Here is a 19,051-nt window from a genome sequence, read left to right as displayed (position 1 = left end):
GAAAGTTAAAGTTTAATTCAAGCCTGATTTCTGGTGTCTACATAGCCATAGTCATACAATTATCTTGGCAACAATGCAGAAATAGTATGTTCTCACTTTTCTTCAGAATATTGTTTCAACATCCTTTTTCAAAAATATTGTATCATACCAGTGTATTTTCCAAATAAAGACACAAATATATATAGACCTCAGAAGTTGTATGTATGTGTGTGTTGCAAGGTATATCACAACTGAACAGGAGATTTTTAAAAAAAATTTAAAACTTGTTTTCTATTAAATCCAAGAACAGAACTTCTGACTTTGGAGAGATTAGCAATTATGTTTATTTTGACAGAGATAGGAATTTGGAGTGCCCACTAAAATTTACGTACCAGCAACCTGGATTAATAAATTAATGATTCATAAATGAGATCATGCTCCACTCCCAAGAGAACAGATGGAGTATTTATTTATTGATTATTTAATTTTTATAGTCACCCATCTAAAACAAGCGACTGGCAAATAATCATAAAACAATTAAAAATGGTCACAATATGGTAATTACTATATAGTAATCTGCTGCTGTATTTTGTTTGGAAAGGTATCAGTACCCCAAATTTTGATTGTTGCAAGTATCTTAAGGTCAGTACATGAATTGACTGAATATAGCAATATCTTAATGAATTGAGATGGGCTACTATAGAAAATAAACAAACAAACAAACAAACAAACAAACAAAATTTAAAAAGTATAATGTCTTGCCTTTATTCAAAAAGATCTGAGGAAGGCATTTCTATGACCGAAACGCATAAGACTTGTCATTAATTTTGCAAAATACATTTTTTTTTGCCTGTTTCTCTTTCTGCCCTTAAGAGCAGTAAGAGCACTGGTGCAATGTTTGTTCACTGCTGACTAAGTCTCACATTCCAGATGGTTAATTATTTTGTTATAGCACATTTCCAAACAAGCCCAGCAATATCTTAAAGCTAACATATTCTCTTATGGTGGACTAAGCTTTTGTGTTCATCTCATTGCATGTATGAAATGTATTTGTTGCAAATACATGGTAAAATACATGCATGAGTAGAAGGGAAGGAAAGCAAGTGTTAAACAAAGCCACATAATGAAACATTAGTAGTATTTCTAGTAGTAGTAGTAGTAGTAATAGTAGTAGTAGTAGTAATAGTAGTAGTACTAAGTCTTATATGGCTTGAGGCCAGAATATCTGAAGGGATGCCCCTCCCCTTACATCTATCCAGCCCACTAGGACAAGAAGGCAGGGTATATCACCTAATTAGGTATGTTTATCTGGTGGAATCATGAAAAAGGCCTCCTTGTAGTGGCCCCTTTTCTATGGAACATCATTCCCCCCAGAGGTGGGTTTCAGCAGGTTCTGACCAGCTCTGAAGAACCGGTAGAAGAACTTTTGAGTAGTTCAGAGAACCGGTAGTAAAAATTCTGATTGGCCCCGCCCCCATCTATTCTCTGCCTCCCAAGTCTCAGCTGATCAGGAGGAAATGGGGATTTGCAGTATCCTTCCCCTGCCACGCCCACCAAGCCACGCCCACCAAGCCACACCACCAAGCCATGCCATGCCCACCAAGCCACGCCCACAGAACCGACAATAAAAAAATTTGAAACCTACCACTGATTCACATACCTTCCCCAGGTATGAATGGTCCCACTCTGTTGATTTTCCAAAATACCTAAAGACATAGTTTTGTAAGCAGGGCTAGGAACCATGAATGAAGATGGAGTCAATCAATCAATTTATTTGATTATGTTCCTGCTGTCATGGGATGAGAGGGAGGTTTTTATGGGTTTTCATATTGTGATTTTTTAAAATATTGTAGGTCACCCAGAGTCACCTATGTGTAACTTAGGAGGCCACATAAATCTAAACATTTATATAAATACATTTCTATGCAAATGTCCTTTTTTTAAGCAGTGTTTTTCAATTTTAGCAATTGTTAAAGTGTACAGACTTCAACTCTATTTGGACACACAAATTCCTTGTGTGTCCAATCACACTTGGCCAATAAAAATTCTATTCTATTCTACTTCAACTCTACGTGAATTCAGGTCTACAGTTTAAAAATGCTAAAGTTAAGAAATGCTGCTTTATAATAATACTGGTAAAATGTAGAGTATTATCCAATATAAGAGTGCTCTAGTTATGTTGAAGTACAATCTTCATCATCTTCAGAGATGGTTTGGCTAGCTGAGAAAAATCAGTAATTTATCACTTCTGAAGCATGCTCAATTAGGGGAACCTAATGCAGGGACCAAAGAAGTCCATGTCTACTATTGCATATAGTGTAAGCCACCCTGAGTCTTCGCAGAAGGGCGGGTTATAAATGCAAATAAATACATAAATAAATAAATATCAATGTAAGACCACAGCATTCTTCTGCTGAAGGAAAGGGGTTTTGAGTGAGGAAGCACTGGGGAAAAATTGCTCCCAGACCAGGAATGAAAAGGGAGGTCATTCAAAGTATGACTCTGTATTGGGAATAGCTCAGAACAATAAATATTTTATTCAAGTTTAAGGTTAGCTTAAACGAGTTAAACTGTAATTCCAACACTTCAGTTTTGGGATTTTTCCTGAACATTCCTGTTTTACCAGACCCCTGGATGCCATGAGCAAAAACAAGGGTGAAATTTTTTTACTAATTTAAGGTGAAACTAGAGGAGGAATGATGCAAAATTGTTTTGGAATGGAGTTAAATTGCAGATGTCTATCAACCTTTGGAGTTTGGACTGTTGCAGAATCTGAATGCTAAAAAAAAAAATACAAGTTACCACGGACTGTCTGAAGGCGACACATGTTAAGTGTGTCAAAGTATTCTGCTAAAACACTTGTAGCTTAATGGATAGCTCAAATCTGCCTTCTTGAGAGAGAGATAAGGCTAAAGTGAAGAGCCATTTTATAACTAACCTCTCGGGGTAAAATATTTCGCAAACGCACAATGGATGTGTTAACAACACTTTATTAAATAACTGAGGCTCACTTCCAGATATTCCTGCTCGAAGCGCTAAACCCCGTTCTCTGTTCCTTGCCTCCCAGCGTCCTTGCCTCCCAGCATCCTTGCCTCCCAGCGCCAGGAAACGAGACTGAACAGTCATCACGTGTTTTGCAGTCACGTGAGTACAGCCCAAATATTTGTTGCTCCCGCTTCCCGAGGCCTTTTTTTTGTGTGTGTTTTTTAAAATATGAATGCCAAGTGCCGTTGTTGCTTCGTAAGTGGGGACGTTGCAACGCAAAGGTAGGAGGAAGGGGACTTTCATCCCGCTTGTTAAAATATGGCTTTTGCTCCGTTTGCGTTCGCCTCCTGTCGACGGAGGGGCAAGGATGGAGCTGTCTCGTCTCGCATCGACCTGCTTGCGTTGGGAGGGCGCACGTGGAGATGGAGACATTGTCCTGCGTAGCCTTAATCCGCGGAAAAGAATCGTTTCCCGCAATGTGGCGCCTTCTTCCAGATCGTTTGAACCCACAGTCTGCTGGCCGAGCATGTTCGTGACTATCATCTTAAAGATGCCAAGCTGAAGAAACCACGCTCCCCGCCATAACTTCTTACTTGCTCACATCTAGGAAGTTGCTTTTTCTGTTGGCTAAAGTCACCAGCGCCCTCCGAATAGCCCATGCTTGCCCGGGGAATCCCGACTTCCTTATTTTGACCCCTCTTGGTGTTTTAAAAAGAACGGGTGCCCTTTGAGAAATTTTAACCATAGAATATGAGTTCTCCATTGGCTCCTGAGACTAATGGGATTCTCCAAAGGGTTCTTGCTGTTATACTATTCATAGTACTATTAGTTAAGGTTGTTGTTAGTTGCAAAGTCGTGTCCAACCCATCACGACCCCATGGACAAGGTTCCTCCATGCCTTCCTGTCCTCTACCATCCTCTGGAATCCATTTAAGCTCATGCCTACTGCTTTAGTGACTCCAGCCAGCCAGCTCATTCTCTGCCGTCCCCTTCTTTTGTCCTCAATCTTTCCCAGCATTAGGCTCTTTTCCAGTGAGTCTGTCCTTCTCATTTAGTTAAGGTAATATTTAATACATAAATAACATATAATGTATTTATACATCATAAATTGTGTTTTATATAATATTTGGGGATATCGAACAATTTGAAGGGATCAGTGAGAATTTGGAGACTCCTGCCCTAGACTTACAGGTTATACCTGTAACTCAGTAGTTAGTTGAAATACACTGATTGGGATGGGTGAGTTCTCTGAGCTTGGTTTCACATTTACAAACATTTTTCGCAAGGTGTGAAAAGCAAAGTTCAGAGAAACCCTGTATCCCAACTATTGTGAGTTTGCAAAGCTTTGTGCATTTGTCTTTGGTGTACAATCTTTGATGGGACATAATAAACAGACTTTCTCAGTTAACAACACTTGCTGTCAGGAATTATGTTTCCTTTTGACCCAAGATTCATATGATTTCCAATTGACCCAATTGAAATGTGCTCTTAAAACCTGGCTCTTCCCAAGACTTCGATTTAGGGTGGGGTCAGGGTGGGTACCCTTGGATTTTGTTTGTTTTGGTGGTTGTGGTCTTTTTTCAGATATTTGTTTTGTATGATCTTTATATTATTTTATTTTTAATGTCTTCTTGTTGTGTCAGCCAGAACTGAGATGGAGCTGGGCAGACTGTTTAATTAAAAAGTGGAATTTTAATTTGTTTTGTTATTAAACTTAAATGCCACCCAGCGCTCTGTGACATGCTGGCCACATGACCACAGAAATGTCTATGGACAGCACTGGCTCAATGGCCCTTGAAATAGATGAGTACTGCCCCTTTTAGTCAGCAACAGCTATCAGAATAGAATTGATACAAACTCCTTTCCTTTCCCATCTCAATATCCAAAGCACTTCTGGGCAGCATATACATTTAATAAATATAATAATCAAAACATACTTTCCATTTTTTTTTCTGAATTGCCATCTGACAGCATCCCAATTCTGGTAAGCATACAACATGTGGCTTCACATGCCTTGTAACTATAGTCCTTTCTTTACTGTGCAGATTTCACATTGAAAGATGTCATGGCTTAAGTTCTGTTCTCGACGATCCCCAGTGGTTTGCTGTAATGGCTGTGTTGCGTCAAGCCAGTCTCTTGCCACAAATATTGGCCTTGGTATTTATTTTACTCTTCTTCAGTGGATGGAATCTTTAAATTTGGGGAAGACAATGTCTATTATTTCATAGTATTATTCCACTATTCTTAATGAAATTCTTTGTTGCAGATATTTTAAAGATGGGCGGCAATGCTGTAGATGCTGCTGTGGCTGTTGCTGCCGCTTTAAATGTTACTGAACCATTTAGCACAGGGCTAGGTGGAGATTGTTTCTGCCTGTATTATGATGCAAGGACAAAGCAGGTGCATGGTCTCAATGGAAGGTGAGTGAGAACTAACAACAACTAACACTAAAGGAAAGGGCTGGGTTCCCATTACCAAGTTCAAGAAGAGAAACAAAACATGCAGACATGCCTAATCAAAGTAAAGCATTGAATTTATTATTTTTTTATAAATAACTCAAGGTGACAAACATGCCGAATATTATTTCCTTCTATATTCTGCACAGCAACCCATCCTGTGAGGTGTGTTGGACTGGGAGCATGACCGGTCCAAAATCACCCAGCCAGCTTTCATGCCTAAGGCAAACTGGAACTCACAGTCTTCTGGTTTTAGCCTGCTGCCTTAACTACTAGACCAAACTGGTTCTCAAGGCAGAACAGTAAACAAACAAATAAGAAAAGCCAGATTAAAAAATAAAGCATGGAAGAATATAGGTTGTAGAAGTAAAACCTCCCAGAAGAATAGATAGAAGAATGAAAATTGTTCACTATTTCCAAGGAGTATTTGCTCAATAGTATTTCCACTGTGCCTGAAACCTTGCAATATAAAGGCTTCTCTGTAACAAAATTATTTATTTGTTTATTAGATTTTTTAGACCAACTCAGTCGCAGTTGAAAATTAGGGTTAATACAACAAGGAAAGGCAATTGAAACAAATAACATTGCTAAAACTATCTTGATGAAAAAGAAAATCTGTTACATATCACATAAATATAAATTAAAAGCTGGGGAACAAAAGCTGGGGAACACCCTGCACCAGGGCTGCTTAAAACCCCCAGTTTTTGTAGCCTTTCTGAAAAGGAAACAGGATTAAAGCTTCAGGAGACTGTTATATCAGGCACTGAAAATTCCTTTGTGATAGAAATAGGAAGGGAAGGGAAAGCATAGGTGAACCATGTCTAAATGCGTTTTGGAAAATATAGCTGAGGCTCCGGATATGCTGTTTGCTCAGAGCCACTGAATTAAAAGCAGAGAAAACACATGAATTCAGGACTGATTGAGCCTTATTGGTGAATCAGTATTGGGAGAGGATGTCTAGCTGTTGCTTGAAGTGTGGAAAAATTACTTTTATTTATTTAGTTTGTCAAACATGTACAAGAAAACAGGTATAAGTATAAACATGGACATGAACACAGGAAATGAGTACGATTAAATGGGGATAGTAAGACAGGGACGGTAGGCACATTGGTGCGCTTATGCATGACCCCTTGCAGACCTCTTAGGAATGGGGTGAGGTCCATGGTAGGCAGTTTAAGGTTAAAGTTTTGGGGGTTTGAGCAGTGGTGGAATTCAGTTTTTTTTTACTACTGGTTTTGTGGGCGTGGCTTGGTGGGCGTGGCTTGGTGGGCGTGGCAGGGGAAGGATACTGCAAAATCCCCATTCCTTCCCCACTTCTGGAGGAAGGATATTGCAAAATCTCCATTCCCATCCCACTCGGGGGCCAGTCAGAGATGGTATTTGCCAGTTTTCCAAACTACTGAAAATTTCCACTACTGGTTCTCCAGAACCTGCTGAATTTCACCCCTGGGTTTATAGAGTCAGGTATTGGTGATATTGAAATAAGAAATTGGTGATAGAGAAATGATACAAATAGATAAATGAACTTTTTCTGGAAAAAAAAGACAGATTTCCTGGACTGGATATCTAGAACATTACAATTTAATGATAGCTGTTAGGCTTGCTGCAGTTCTCATTAGCTTTCTTGTGTATAATTGCTCAATTTTTGGATTTGTACCTCCAGGCTTGTATACCTGATGTCACTTTAACTTATTTTTAAATTGTCCTTGCTAATGATTTTGTGTACATACAATATTACAGTGGACAGAAAGTTTCATTTGGGAATTTCTTGTATTGAATTAGAAGGTCAGAATTCAGCTGTGTATCTCATTTCTGTTTCTTTTGATTCTGATTTTCCTGTGTCTGAGTTTTGTTGAACTTTTGGGCAGTGCAAAGGGAATGGCTGCCCTTCTGCTGTTGAGCTTCAGTAAAGTGAATAGCAGGGTGCCATAAAAGTCTACTGTCAGTTGGTTTTTTTTACTCTTTTTCTGTCATGCATAGACAAAGGGCAAAGAGCAGGATGTGCTGTCTCATAAATCTGATTTCCAAACATACCCATCTCTTTGAACATTTCACAAAGAAGCAGGAAACAATATCAAATACATTTTTTTCCCATATATGACACTTGACCAAGCGCTATGGTGAAAGTATAATTAAAGGAATATTTTCTAATGGAAAATATTTTCTATGATTCCATGCAATAATTTGCTGTAAAGGCATATTAGTGTATTAAAATAATAGCACAGCAGTCTAATCAGAATTCAAGCTTAGGGTTTGATTTAAAAAAACAAGACAAATGCATTTGAGAGACCCAGACTGTATTCATGCACAGCTGAGCAAAAGGATAGTGATACTTGATTTGAAGAATCTATTCTGAAAAAGGAAACTAGTAATTGCCATGGAATCAAAATGGAACTACAGTTGCAGAGAATGTCTACACTGCTTAATATATATCTTTTCTTTTATGTACACTGAGAGCATATGCACCAAGACAAATTCCTTGTGTGTCCAATCACACTTGGCCAATAAAAAATCCTATTCTATTCTGTTCTGTTCTGTTCTGTTCTGTTCACCTGTATTGATGAGAGGCATCATTTTCTGTTACCAGTTTTACAGGTGATATACTATTTATTATTGGAAGTATGTAGTCCTTAGTGCTCTCTGAGCTTGATTATTTGCTTGCGGATTTTTCATTTCCTGAATATGTAATATTTTCAGTGCTAGCCTACGACCCTGAGCTGCATATATTCTCCTCTATTAATATTTAAAGTATCACCAGAACTACCAAGCAGGTCTGATTTTATCCCTCTTCCATGTGACACTCTCCTTTGTATAGTTCTCAGGCCATGATTTAAGAACCACTATCTCATTTCTGTACCACAAAATATCCAGAGCAACACATAAGAGAGATTGAAGGAAGAGAAGATGACACAAACATTATCTCAATAGTTCTTTCTTTTACCACAATGCAAGTTGGATTCTGCTAAGGATCACTAGAGAAGAATCATTCTTATTGGAATCATATTTTCTATCATTGCATATCTTTGCAATGATTGCAAACATCATGTGTTATTATTATGAAAAACACAGAAACCTGTCAATTAAAAAAGTATGTATATTTCTGCAGGGTCTAAATGTAAGCATCATTAGTCATATGTAGAGTTTCACATAATTTTGTATCTATATTTTATAAATTCCTGTGTAGCACTGAGATGTTAAATAGATGTTAAATATAGTTAGCATTATACTAACTCAAATACTGGGTATCAAATACTGAATTATTATATACATCATACAATATAATGTACATTTCTAAATGTTTACTTGAATAGTATCAAAATTCCAGGTGTATTTTGTATCCCTGACACAACACAGAAATGGAGATACTATTTTGTCAATTAAGCATCCCTGACCATTGGCTAAAAAGGAATATTCAGCCAACAGTTTTGATGATCTGCAACCATCATAAATACCTGAAACACTTCTACTTAGAAGAGCATTCCATATCCTCCCTTGAAAATTAGATCAGCTTCCTCTTTCATTTTTGGAACAGTTTTCATAACAGGAGGAAGATGATGATGTTTTAAATGTTGCTGTTGCTCCATTTAATTTTATTTTTTTATTTAAATAGTTTGGTTTAGCCTTGACAACTTAATTATGTCATGCTGTTGAATCCCTGTAGAGTAAATTGTATATAATTTAATTTATACAAATTCAGTAAATTGTATAAATTTACTGAATAATATATAAGGAAAGGTCATATATTTGATCCATCTTTGGGATGGAGTGGGATAATGGAGGAAAGTATGACCTTTATACTGCTATAGCTAATGGCATTTTTGGCTTCTTTATTCATGAGTTGGGAATGAGATGAGGGCAGCATCATGTAGACAAGGGATAAAATGGCTAGATGAGATGGGGTTATGCTGGGGCAAAAGACAGGTGGGGATAAGGCCTGAATGAACAAAAGGTCATTTTCCAAGTAAGATCTTAATTATACAATTATGTATGAATTTCACATGATCCAGGCTTCCATCTTCCATTTGTAACTATCCTCTCCCTTTTTCCCCCTTTATCTCAGAATATCTATTAAGGAGGGAAAAACAGAATATGGACTTTAGAAGTGTAATACTAAGAGTTGTTGGGAAGAATCCTAAACTGTGGAGAGCACTGTAATGAGATTAGTTGTAGAACAATTGGTTGAAATAAGAGTTTCCAGGAATATGAACTGTAATGTTATAGCCTATTTAAATGGCCTGGAAATCATTTGTGTTATTTTGAGTGGTTGATGCTCAGGGCTCTGCTAAGCTAATTGTGATGCATCAGTCTTTTTTTTTTCTTTTAAAATTGAATAAAAGTTGGGGTTTATACGTTTCACCTATGTACCTCTGATTGTTTTGCAGTGGAAAGTCTCCACAATCCCTCACCCTTGAGCTGCTAAAAGAATATGGCTTTGATGAAGCAAATCCTCTGCCTTTACGACATGCATGTAACATTACAGTCCCTGGTGCTGCTGCTGCATGGTGTGATGCTGTCACGTTGTATGGAAGCAAACAGGTAAAAGTCTAGCGAATGTTTTTGCTCAAAAGATTGATTACAGATAGTCCTTGACTTACAACCATTAATTTAACAACTGTTCAAAGTTACAATGGCACTGAAAAAAGTAACTCATAATTGGTCCTTGCAGTGACCAACATCCCCCCCCCCACATGATCACATGCTCGAAATTTGGCTGCTTGGCAACTGGCATGTAATCAATGTTGCAGTATCTATGGGCCATGTGATCACTATTTGTGACTTTTTCAGCTGTCTTCTGACAAGCAAAACCAAGAGGGGAAGCCAGATTCACTTAACGACCATGTTATTCATTTAAAACTGCAGTGATTCACTTAACAACATGGCAAACATTCATAAAAATCATACAAAGTCATAAAATCAGGCACGATTCCTTTACCAACTGCCTATCTTAGTAATGGAAATTCTGGTTCCAATTGTGGTTATAAGTTGAGGGCTTCTTGTAGTATTGTTTTATTTTTGTTCTTTCACAAATATGTTTGCATTTTTTTTTAAAGAAAAGAACCTGAATTTGTTTTTCCTTTAATTGCACAGAGTTTCTTCCCCTTGCCTAAGATATGGGGAAGGGCAGGCAAAAAAATAGGCCATTGTATTCTCTCTCCTTCCTATTTTAAAAATATTGCTCAGTTTCTTGTATTACCTGCTGAGATTTTACTAATTTCTTTTATGTTTTCAAGCTAAGATTATATTCTGCCCATTGCTAGATTAGAATTCATATATATGAAACCAAATCTTACATTTCACATACCTGATACCATAGGAGAGAATGAAGTAATACCCTTTGAAATAGATCTTGATAATGTTTATTGCCATGAAATGACATATTCATTTACAATTCAGAAAAGGATAATTTGGAGGAACCTTCCAGAAACCTAACGAGTTTTAATTTTCTATTCCATTGTATTAACCCTGACTAGATGGCTCAGTGGCTAAGAAACTGAGTTTGTCAATCAGAAAGGTCAGCAATTCAGCAGTTTGAATCCCTAGTGCAGATCTCCTGCATGAGCAGGGGGTTGGACTAGATGACCTCCAAGGTCCCTTCCAACTCTGTAACTGATTAATTTTCCATCTGTTTGGAAAGCCCAGTTTAATCTTTTATGTTGATTCACAGCTCTTCTTTTCTTTTACACCTTTTATTGCAGTTCATATAACATACTTAACCAGGTCAGCTAAAATCTAGGTGACTGCATGCATATGGCATGCTAAGCTTGACTAGTTTTAACTTTGGCTTATGTGGCTCAGTGTATTCTGCAAATCTTTATAACTGGTGTATGTTGGTTGATTGATAACAATGCAGTATTCCTTGATTCAGCTTTCCATGGGGCAGATTTTGCAACCAGCAATCGAAATGGCTGAGAAGGGCTTTCCAGTGTCTGAGATTACTTCTTACCAGTGGAAGCAAGATGCTCATGTTCTTCAGTCACCTGGAAATCAACATGGAAAGGACCTTTTAATCGATGGCGAAGCACCGGAACATGGCCAAGTCTTCCAAAATCTTCTTTTGGCAAACACTTTTAAGGTAAAGAGAGTCGCTCTTCAGTGCCTCTGAAGTGCCAGTTATGCATTAACTTAGTAAAATGTATTGATTATAACCACCCACTTATTACTATTGGTTATGTCACATATCATCATGATATCCATGCAGATTGTTATAGAACAATTGAACTATATTTAGTTAGATCATATACAACTAAGCCAGGGGTGTCAAACTCAAGGCCTGTGGGCTGGATCTGGCCTGTGGGGTGCTTAAATTCGCCCCACAGAGCAGGTCTGGAAATATCAAAGGACTAGTCTGAGGTGCCTCTGCTGGGCAAAACGGGTCATGTGTGGCCCCTGCGTGGCATGTTTTCGCCCTCCATGGCTTCCTGCAGCACTCTGCCAGCCAAAAACAGGCCTCACGGAGGCCCCCCATGATCTGTTTTGGCTAGTAAAGTTCTGCAGGAGGCCGTTTAGACCAAAAACGGGGCAGAGGGCACACACCCTCCTGCACCCTGTTTTGGCTGGCAGAGTGCTGCGGGAGGCATCCTTCCTATCTCCCCCCCTCCATCCCCCCCCTTCTGCAGGCTTGTGGAGAACTATAATGCTGATCCAGCCCTCAAAGAAATCCAGTTTGACCTCCCTGAACTAAGCCATTGATTTGGCCTAGAACCCCCTATTAAAGCACTTCATTGTTATGAACTAGGCCATTATGGCTTGTTCAGTAATTCATAGCTAAAATATATTGTAGCATTATATACAGTTATACATTCAACCAGTATGAATATTTCTATTTAAAATCAAACCTGTATATTGGTTCTGATACTATGTTTTTAACCCTTGCTTTGATAGAAATAGCTGAAGAATAATTGCTCAGTGTTTTGGGTATTTTTTTGTTTGTTAACATCAAGCATTTTCTGAAACATGTGACACAATTGCTTCACATTATTTTATGAACACTTTTAGAAGTGAAGTAAGGGCTTCTTGAATGGCATATAACAGACAGAGACTGTTATATTTGGTAAAAAAACATAGCTAATAGTTACATTTTTCATTTGTTTGATAGCTTCATAATAGGAGCTTCTGAATTAGGAGAAGGTTGTCTATTTTCCATATAGAGAATGGTGGATGTTGTAGATTGAGTCTTGAATTGGAAGTTGATGGAAACATGTATATGTATGTGCTATTAACCTATGACCACAATTGGAATCAGAACTTCTATCACTGAGTGATATTGTTAAGTGAGTTTGGCCCGCTTTTCTGAACTTTTTTGCCGTGGTAATAAGAGAATCACATGGCCGGCTTTCCTCATAGATTTGGCATGTTGGAAGCTGAGAAGGTGGCAAATGCAATTATGTGACCACAAGATGCTGCCACCATTTATAAATACGTGCCTGTTGCCAAGTACCCGAATTGCAATCACATGACCACTATGATGGTCATAAGTGTGAGAACCAATCATAAGTTAATTTTTGCAACATTGAACATTGTAAGATGAGAGCTACCTGTATGCCACACATATATTTTATGTAAACTCAGACACTTACCTACTCACTGGTGTGTTTATTAGTAGAAATCAGAGATGCTGAGCCGAGTTGCTGGGAAACATCAACCTCAGTCTCAACAATTATAGAAGATGATTAGTTTTCCACTGCTATCAGCACAAACCTAATTTATGATTGCCTGGAAAAGCAGATGAAATTCAGGTGTTCCTGCAGGCTATACTTTTTGCTACCAACCTAGGGGTCATCCACATCTAATATATGCTGAAATTGATTGAAGAGTTTTACTTCAATACATGAATTTGAACACAACATTCAGAATGAAGGCGAATATATGCGTTCCAGGATAATGTTACAGGATCCAACCTGGGTCGATCATCGGGACCAGAGGTTTTGCCTTCCGAGCTTTCAGACTCATGCTGGAGCCCATCTTCAGGGAACTTCTCTCTAGCCTAACTGAAGATGGGCTCCAGCATTAATCCGAAAGCTTGAAAGACAAAACCTCTGGTCCTGCTGACCAAGCAAGACTGAATCCTACAACATTCAGAGAATCAGACTCTCAAAACCATGTAACTCATTGTGAATTTCCTTCTGCACAAGCTAGCAAAAGGCGTCATATCAGTTTCTAGTGCTATGGGTACATAGTTTCAGTGATAAGATATGTCTTATCTCTTTCAACTCTTAATTTGAACAAATGATAAGTGGTTTTTGAATTGCATTGCGAACACAAAGAAGAATCAGGACAGAATTGCCCCATAGAATTTGACCCTCAATAACCCACTCCTATATCTGGTCCCTTCTGGGTCTCTTGGTTGGAAGCAAGAGTTATAGTCTTTGGAAACATTGAAGACTGATATTTATCAAAAGAGGGATATTTCATGTGAATGCAGGGAAATTAGTGGAGCATGGCAATAATGTACATCAAATTTAATTTTATTTCCACAGCAATTGAATTTGCTTCCTGGCTAACTTAGTTACGAAAATCGTAAGAGATTAGGTAGCCATGTCTGGATGTTATTCAGCAGCATCTCTCAGTCTCATTTTTTAGCTAATTATAAATCTTAGTATCCTAATCTGACAGATACTGCTTTTTAACTTCATTCTGAGACTTATGTAATGTTGAAAAAGCATTCAGAGATAAATGCCATAGAAATCAGTAAATGGCAAAAGGTAAAAAGTATAGATGGTGTCAGATTGCTTACTTTTCAAACTGTTTCCTGGAGGGAGGAGGGAGAAGCTTATTTGCTTACGTCTTTTTCCCACCTGCATTCAAGTTATTTTATTACATGACACATTAATGTAATAATTTTCTTATAAACCCCTATCCCCACTCCATTTCTATGCATCTATATATACCTTGTATTTAGATTAGTGTGTAACTTTCATCTTCAGTTTTACAAGATGAGAATGTTGGTTAACATAAGAAATATTTAGTTTATTGGCTAAGAATTGTTAGATGAAGTATCTGTAGATATCTGAATTAAAGTGTACAGGCGGAACATTCTGTGATTATATGTTTTGCTTGAAATCATAATCTGCATTGTGGGGAATGGAGTATAAAATGATGAAGAAGTAACACATCTAAAACTAAGGAGTGACCCTTAGTTTTAGATATAATACTTCTTGAGGTAACATTCTTCAGGTAACTTCAGGTGATCTTGAGGGAATAGATAAACCCCCAAGTGGCCTTAAGAGCTGTCAGGGAGAGTGATAAGACCAGATGACTACAAAGAAATATGATCCTTCCACACCCCCTCCCCCAATCCTGTCAGAACTAATTCCTCCATATCCCCCACTATTCTGCCAAAACTGATGAAGCTTCCTAGATGAGAAGCGAAACGTCGTTGTCTTCCTTAAGGAAAAAAAAATTCAGTTGCCTTTTAAAAAAGCACCTTTGAGACAGCTGTTACCTGGATAATTGAGAATATCCACAGACATAAGGAGGTGAAAGAATTCTGCAACAGATCCTTTTGGAACCAAATTATGGGAGTCAACTTCAATCAAACTTTATAGCTGCATAAGTGCACTTAAGGATTTAAGTATCTTTTTCAGATCAAGAGGCTTTACAGGGAAGAATTTGAATTTAGTCTTGGATCATGAACTCGTACATGTCAGAAGAATAAAAGCAGGGTTTTTTCACATATAAAATGTCCTTTGCCAGTTATGCTAATATCTGTAACTTAGATGTGTACCAAACTTCTTAGAAGTGTACACTTAGATGTGTACCAAACCTTGGTTGGTACCAAGTATACCAACTTGTGTATATAAGCCTACAAATTTTAATTTTAATCTATAGAGAAATCCATCACACAGGAACATCGCTTTTTAATGGACTTTGCATGAATAAACACACACACCAATTAAAATTGGACTATTTGTATTGATTTGATTTTCTACTTAAGTGAAACAGCTTCACTTAAGTCAAGTCAAGGCAGCTACAAAGGAAAATTATCAAAGTGAATGGTACTAGACTAAAACAATCAGGTTTGCAATTTAATTTCAGTAGTAGAAGTAAACACAACACCTTCATATAAGTCAAATTCTTTGAAAAGGTGGGGGCTATGAGGTAGAAGAAAGGTCTAAGGGCCCAGCCAAATGAATGACATTAAACATGAGTGGCTGACATCCTTGATTCAACAGAAAACTCTGTTGACATGAATTGTGCTTCCCCCACAGCAGACCTTCATTGTAGGTCAGTAATAAGACTGGATGGTGTTGCTGCTTTATACAATTTAATGTGGGCACTTTCAGGCAGTGACTGGTGGATTTTCTGATTTCATGTCACTCTTCTTACAATTCTTTCCTATCAACATGGAAAACAAACTCTGATTGATGTCTAATACGTGGTAGGTAGGGTTAGGATAATCCAGGCCCTCTTTCCAGATAGGTAGATGAAACATCTGCAAGCAAACATCTTGATTACTTTGAAAGTGGTGTTGGCGTAAATTATTGTGTATGTTGTGACCAAGGCCCACGTAGTGATTACCAAACAATTCAGTCCTGAACAAATTTATTTTATTAAAACAGCTGAGAATTAATTCATTCTCAGCTGAGTCCAAAACAAATTCTTCATAAACAGTCCTTCTGCCTTATCACCAACCTTTGTTGTCTTTGGCAACATACCAAAGGTTTTTCTTGGCAAAACCCCCACAAAGTTCAAGAGACCCCACGAAGTTCCATGCTTCTTGTCGCTGGCCCCAATGGCTCATTTTGCTCTTTTAAGCCTTATGGGAGTGGCCAGTCATCTTCTGGCCTTATCCCGAATTGTCCTTTTTGCTTCAGCTGCTCTTGTCTTCAGGCAGCTCTTCGCATGCATGCACTAGAAAGAAGCTCCTCCTTTTCCTCTGCCTCTCTGCTGTCTGCCACTGGAGGCTCCAGAGTCCGCGCATCGCTCCCAGATGGCCCTGGCCCCATCTCTGCCTCTGATGCAGAGCCCTCTTCGGGCCTTCTCCTGACTCCAGGACTGACCCATTGTCCTTCCCAGTCTCCTCACTGTCCGACTCTGCTGCCAGGTCCACAGGCTGCTGGCGGACCACAACAATATATACCATGGACAGGCAGAGCAACCAACAGAGAGACACTGAATAGATACATCACTAGAAGCCAAAATCACAAGACTGTGTCTGATTTACTTTGATCATGTCATGTGTGCAAATTCATTGGAGAAGTCAATGATGTTAGGAATGGTTAATGGAACAAGAAGAAGGGGCAAGCAAAGAACATGCTGGCTTGATACACCAAAATTGATACAAAGATGAATATCCAACAGCTGAAAGAAGCTGCGTTTGACCGGGTAACATGGACAGCACTTGCCTCTAAAGTTGCTAAGGGTAGGACAAAACTAAATGGTTAAAACAACAACAGTGAAATCTTTGCAAGCAAACAGCTGAGCTCAGAGAGTGCCAATGATTCCTCATTTCAACCCTGAACTACATATATTCTCTTCTATTGCTAATGTTATAAAATATGTGGCTATTTAGAATCAATGTATTAGATGAAACTGTTCACCTATTCAGTTTCCTTAGTGGCTAATTACATCTTGTTAATATTTAACAATTTGGTGCCAGATGGTAATGCACCTCATGGTGAATGTTATTCTTATTTGACTGAGTATGTGGAATGACACATGCCGTTTTGTCTTGGTACCAGGTACGAACAATTTGCCGGCCCTTTTGAATTATTGAGATTGACGTGGCTCTTCCTTAGAATTAGGTCAAAGGCAGGGCAGTTTCCTTTTGTATACATAAGCATTCCTTGTGTTCTTTGCCTTTAGATGGAGCTACTGACGTTTTTCATGCTCTGTAATAGTACAGTGATCTGGTACACAATTATGTTTTATTGCCCCAATGAAAAATAGTTGTATAATTCTTAATCTCAAATGACTGTATGAAAATGGCTTAGTTGATAGAAAATCCAAATTGTAGTCTTACACTGTTTATTTATTCTAGCTTGAATGGAAAGTACCACAGTTTACCAGTTCAGAGAAACCGGGAAAACATAACTTCCCATAAAATAAGCCATTCTAGGACATTAGGAAGCTGTGGAGTCATGAAAAAAAGTGGCAGGAAATAGAAAGATCCAGTTGACTTGATAACATGGTTTTCTATTGTACTTGAACCAAAATATTTTTGATGTATTTCTCACTTATTATACCAACTGTTAGCAATGTCTGCCTAAGCAAGGAATGTTCCATTATATTAGCTTATTCTTGGTTTAGCTTTCAGAAAAGTATAATATGATTTAACTTTGCAACGAAGAAACAAATAGTAATAACAGGCTACAGAAAAGTTGACTGGGATTTTAAGATTCAGTTAATTGCTGAACTATGCACTTTGTGGCTGGGTTCCCAAATCATATCAAACCATAATATAGCGTAGGCAATTTTGGCTTAACTGTGCTATACAACCTTAGCTGTTGTGATTTATAAATTATGTTTTATGGCTCCTATGAGTAACTTAGGGTTAATTTAGCATAACTATAGTATATAACTATAGTATTTTGTGTTTTTATTTTTATAGTTGTATACTGAAGATGGCATTTAATTTCGTTGTATCATGTTCAGTGACAATAAAGTAAAAGACCCGGGTATATTGGCTAACTATCGTCCTGTCTCCAACCTTCGCTTTGTTGCTAAGGTTGTTGAGAGTGTGGTGGCATGGCAGCTTCCCCTGTACCTGGAGGAAACTGTCTATCTAGACCCGTGCCAGTCCGGCTTCCGGCCAGGGTACAGCACGGAGACAGCTTTGGTCGCATTGGTTGATAATCTCTGGAGGGCATGGGACAGGGGTTGTTCCTCTGTCCTTGTCCTATTAGATCTGTCAGCGGCTTTTGATACCATGGTATCTTGCTGCGACGGTTGGGGGGTTTGGGAATGGGGAGCACCGTCTTTCGGTGGTTCTCTTCCTACCTCTCTGACCGTTCGCAGACGGTGTTGGCAGGGGGGCAGAGGTCGACCGCTAGGCACCTCACTTGTGGGGTGCCACAGGGGTCGGTTCTCTTGCATCTCCTGTTCAACATCTACATGAAGCCGCTGGGGGAGATCATTCGTGGTTTTGGGGTGAGTTGTCAACTGTACGCTGATGATACTCAGCTGTACATCTCCACCCTGAACCACCCCAACGAAGCCGTTGATGTGATGTCCTGGTGCCTTGAGGCCGTTCGGGTCTGGATGGGGACGAACAGACTTCAACTCAACCAATCCAAGATGGAGTGGGTGTGGATACCAGCGTCCTGGCACAGTCAGCTAATTCCATTGCTGACTGTGGGGGGGCCGAATTGTTGGCCCTCAGGGAATCGGTGCGCAACTTAGGCGTTCTCCTGGATGTACGGCTGTCTTTAGAAGACACTTGACGGCCGTCGCCAGGGGAACTTTTTATCAGGTTCGCCTGATTCGCCAGTTGCGTCCTTTCCTGGACCGGGACTCTCTATGCACGGTCACTCATGCCCTCGTTACCTCCCACCTGAATTACTGCAATGCTGTCTACATGGGGCTCCCCTTGAAGAGCACCAGGAGGCTCCAACTGGTGCAAAATGCGGCTGCGCGGGGGATAGAGGGAGCATCTCGTAGCTCCCATATAACACTTCTCCTGCGCAGACTGC

General features: G+C 38.9%; 1 protein-coding gene across 8 annotated transcripts in view; it reads left to right on the top strand.

The window, feature by feature from the left end:
* The first annotated feature begins 3,117 nt into the window (after positions 1-3,117).
* LOC131201427 (glutathione hydrolase-like YwrD proenzyme) overlaps positions 3,118-19,051 on the top strand; it is a 42,363-nt gene continuing 26,429 nt past the window's right edge. For 7 of the 8 annotated variants that reach the window (XR_009155840.1, XM_058189309.1, XM_058189313.1 and 4 more), the window contains exons 1-5: positions 3,118-3,245; positions 5,010-5,121; positions 5,231-5,384; positions 9,803-9,956; positions 11,287-11,493. Coding sequence is in view for 7 of the 8 variants with exons in the window: in XM_058189309.1 (XP_058045292.1) it covers positions 5,025-5,121; positions 5,231-5,384; positions 9,803-9,956; positions 11,287-11,493 (612 nt within the window). In the remaining variant the exon portion in view is untranslated. Of the gene's footprint in view, positions 4,025-5,009; positions 5,122-5,230; positions 5,385-9,802; positions 9,957-11,286; positions 11,494-19,051 lie in introns of all 8 variants that reach the window. The other variant, XM_058189310.1, reaches the window with a different exon arrangement.

Source organism: Ahaetulla prasina, chromosome 6 (assembly GCF_028640845.1).
Source record: "Ahaetulla prasina isolate Xishuangbanna chromosome 6, ASM2864084v1, whole genome shotgun sequence".
Taxonomy (NCBI): Eukaryota; Metazoa; Chordata; class Lepidosauria; order Squamata; family Colubridae; genus Ahaetulla; species Ahaetulla prasina.
This window is presented reverse-complemented; position numbering and strand designations above follow the sequence as displayed.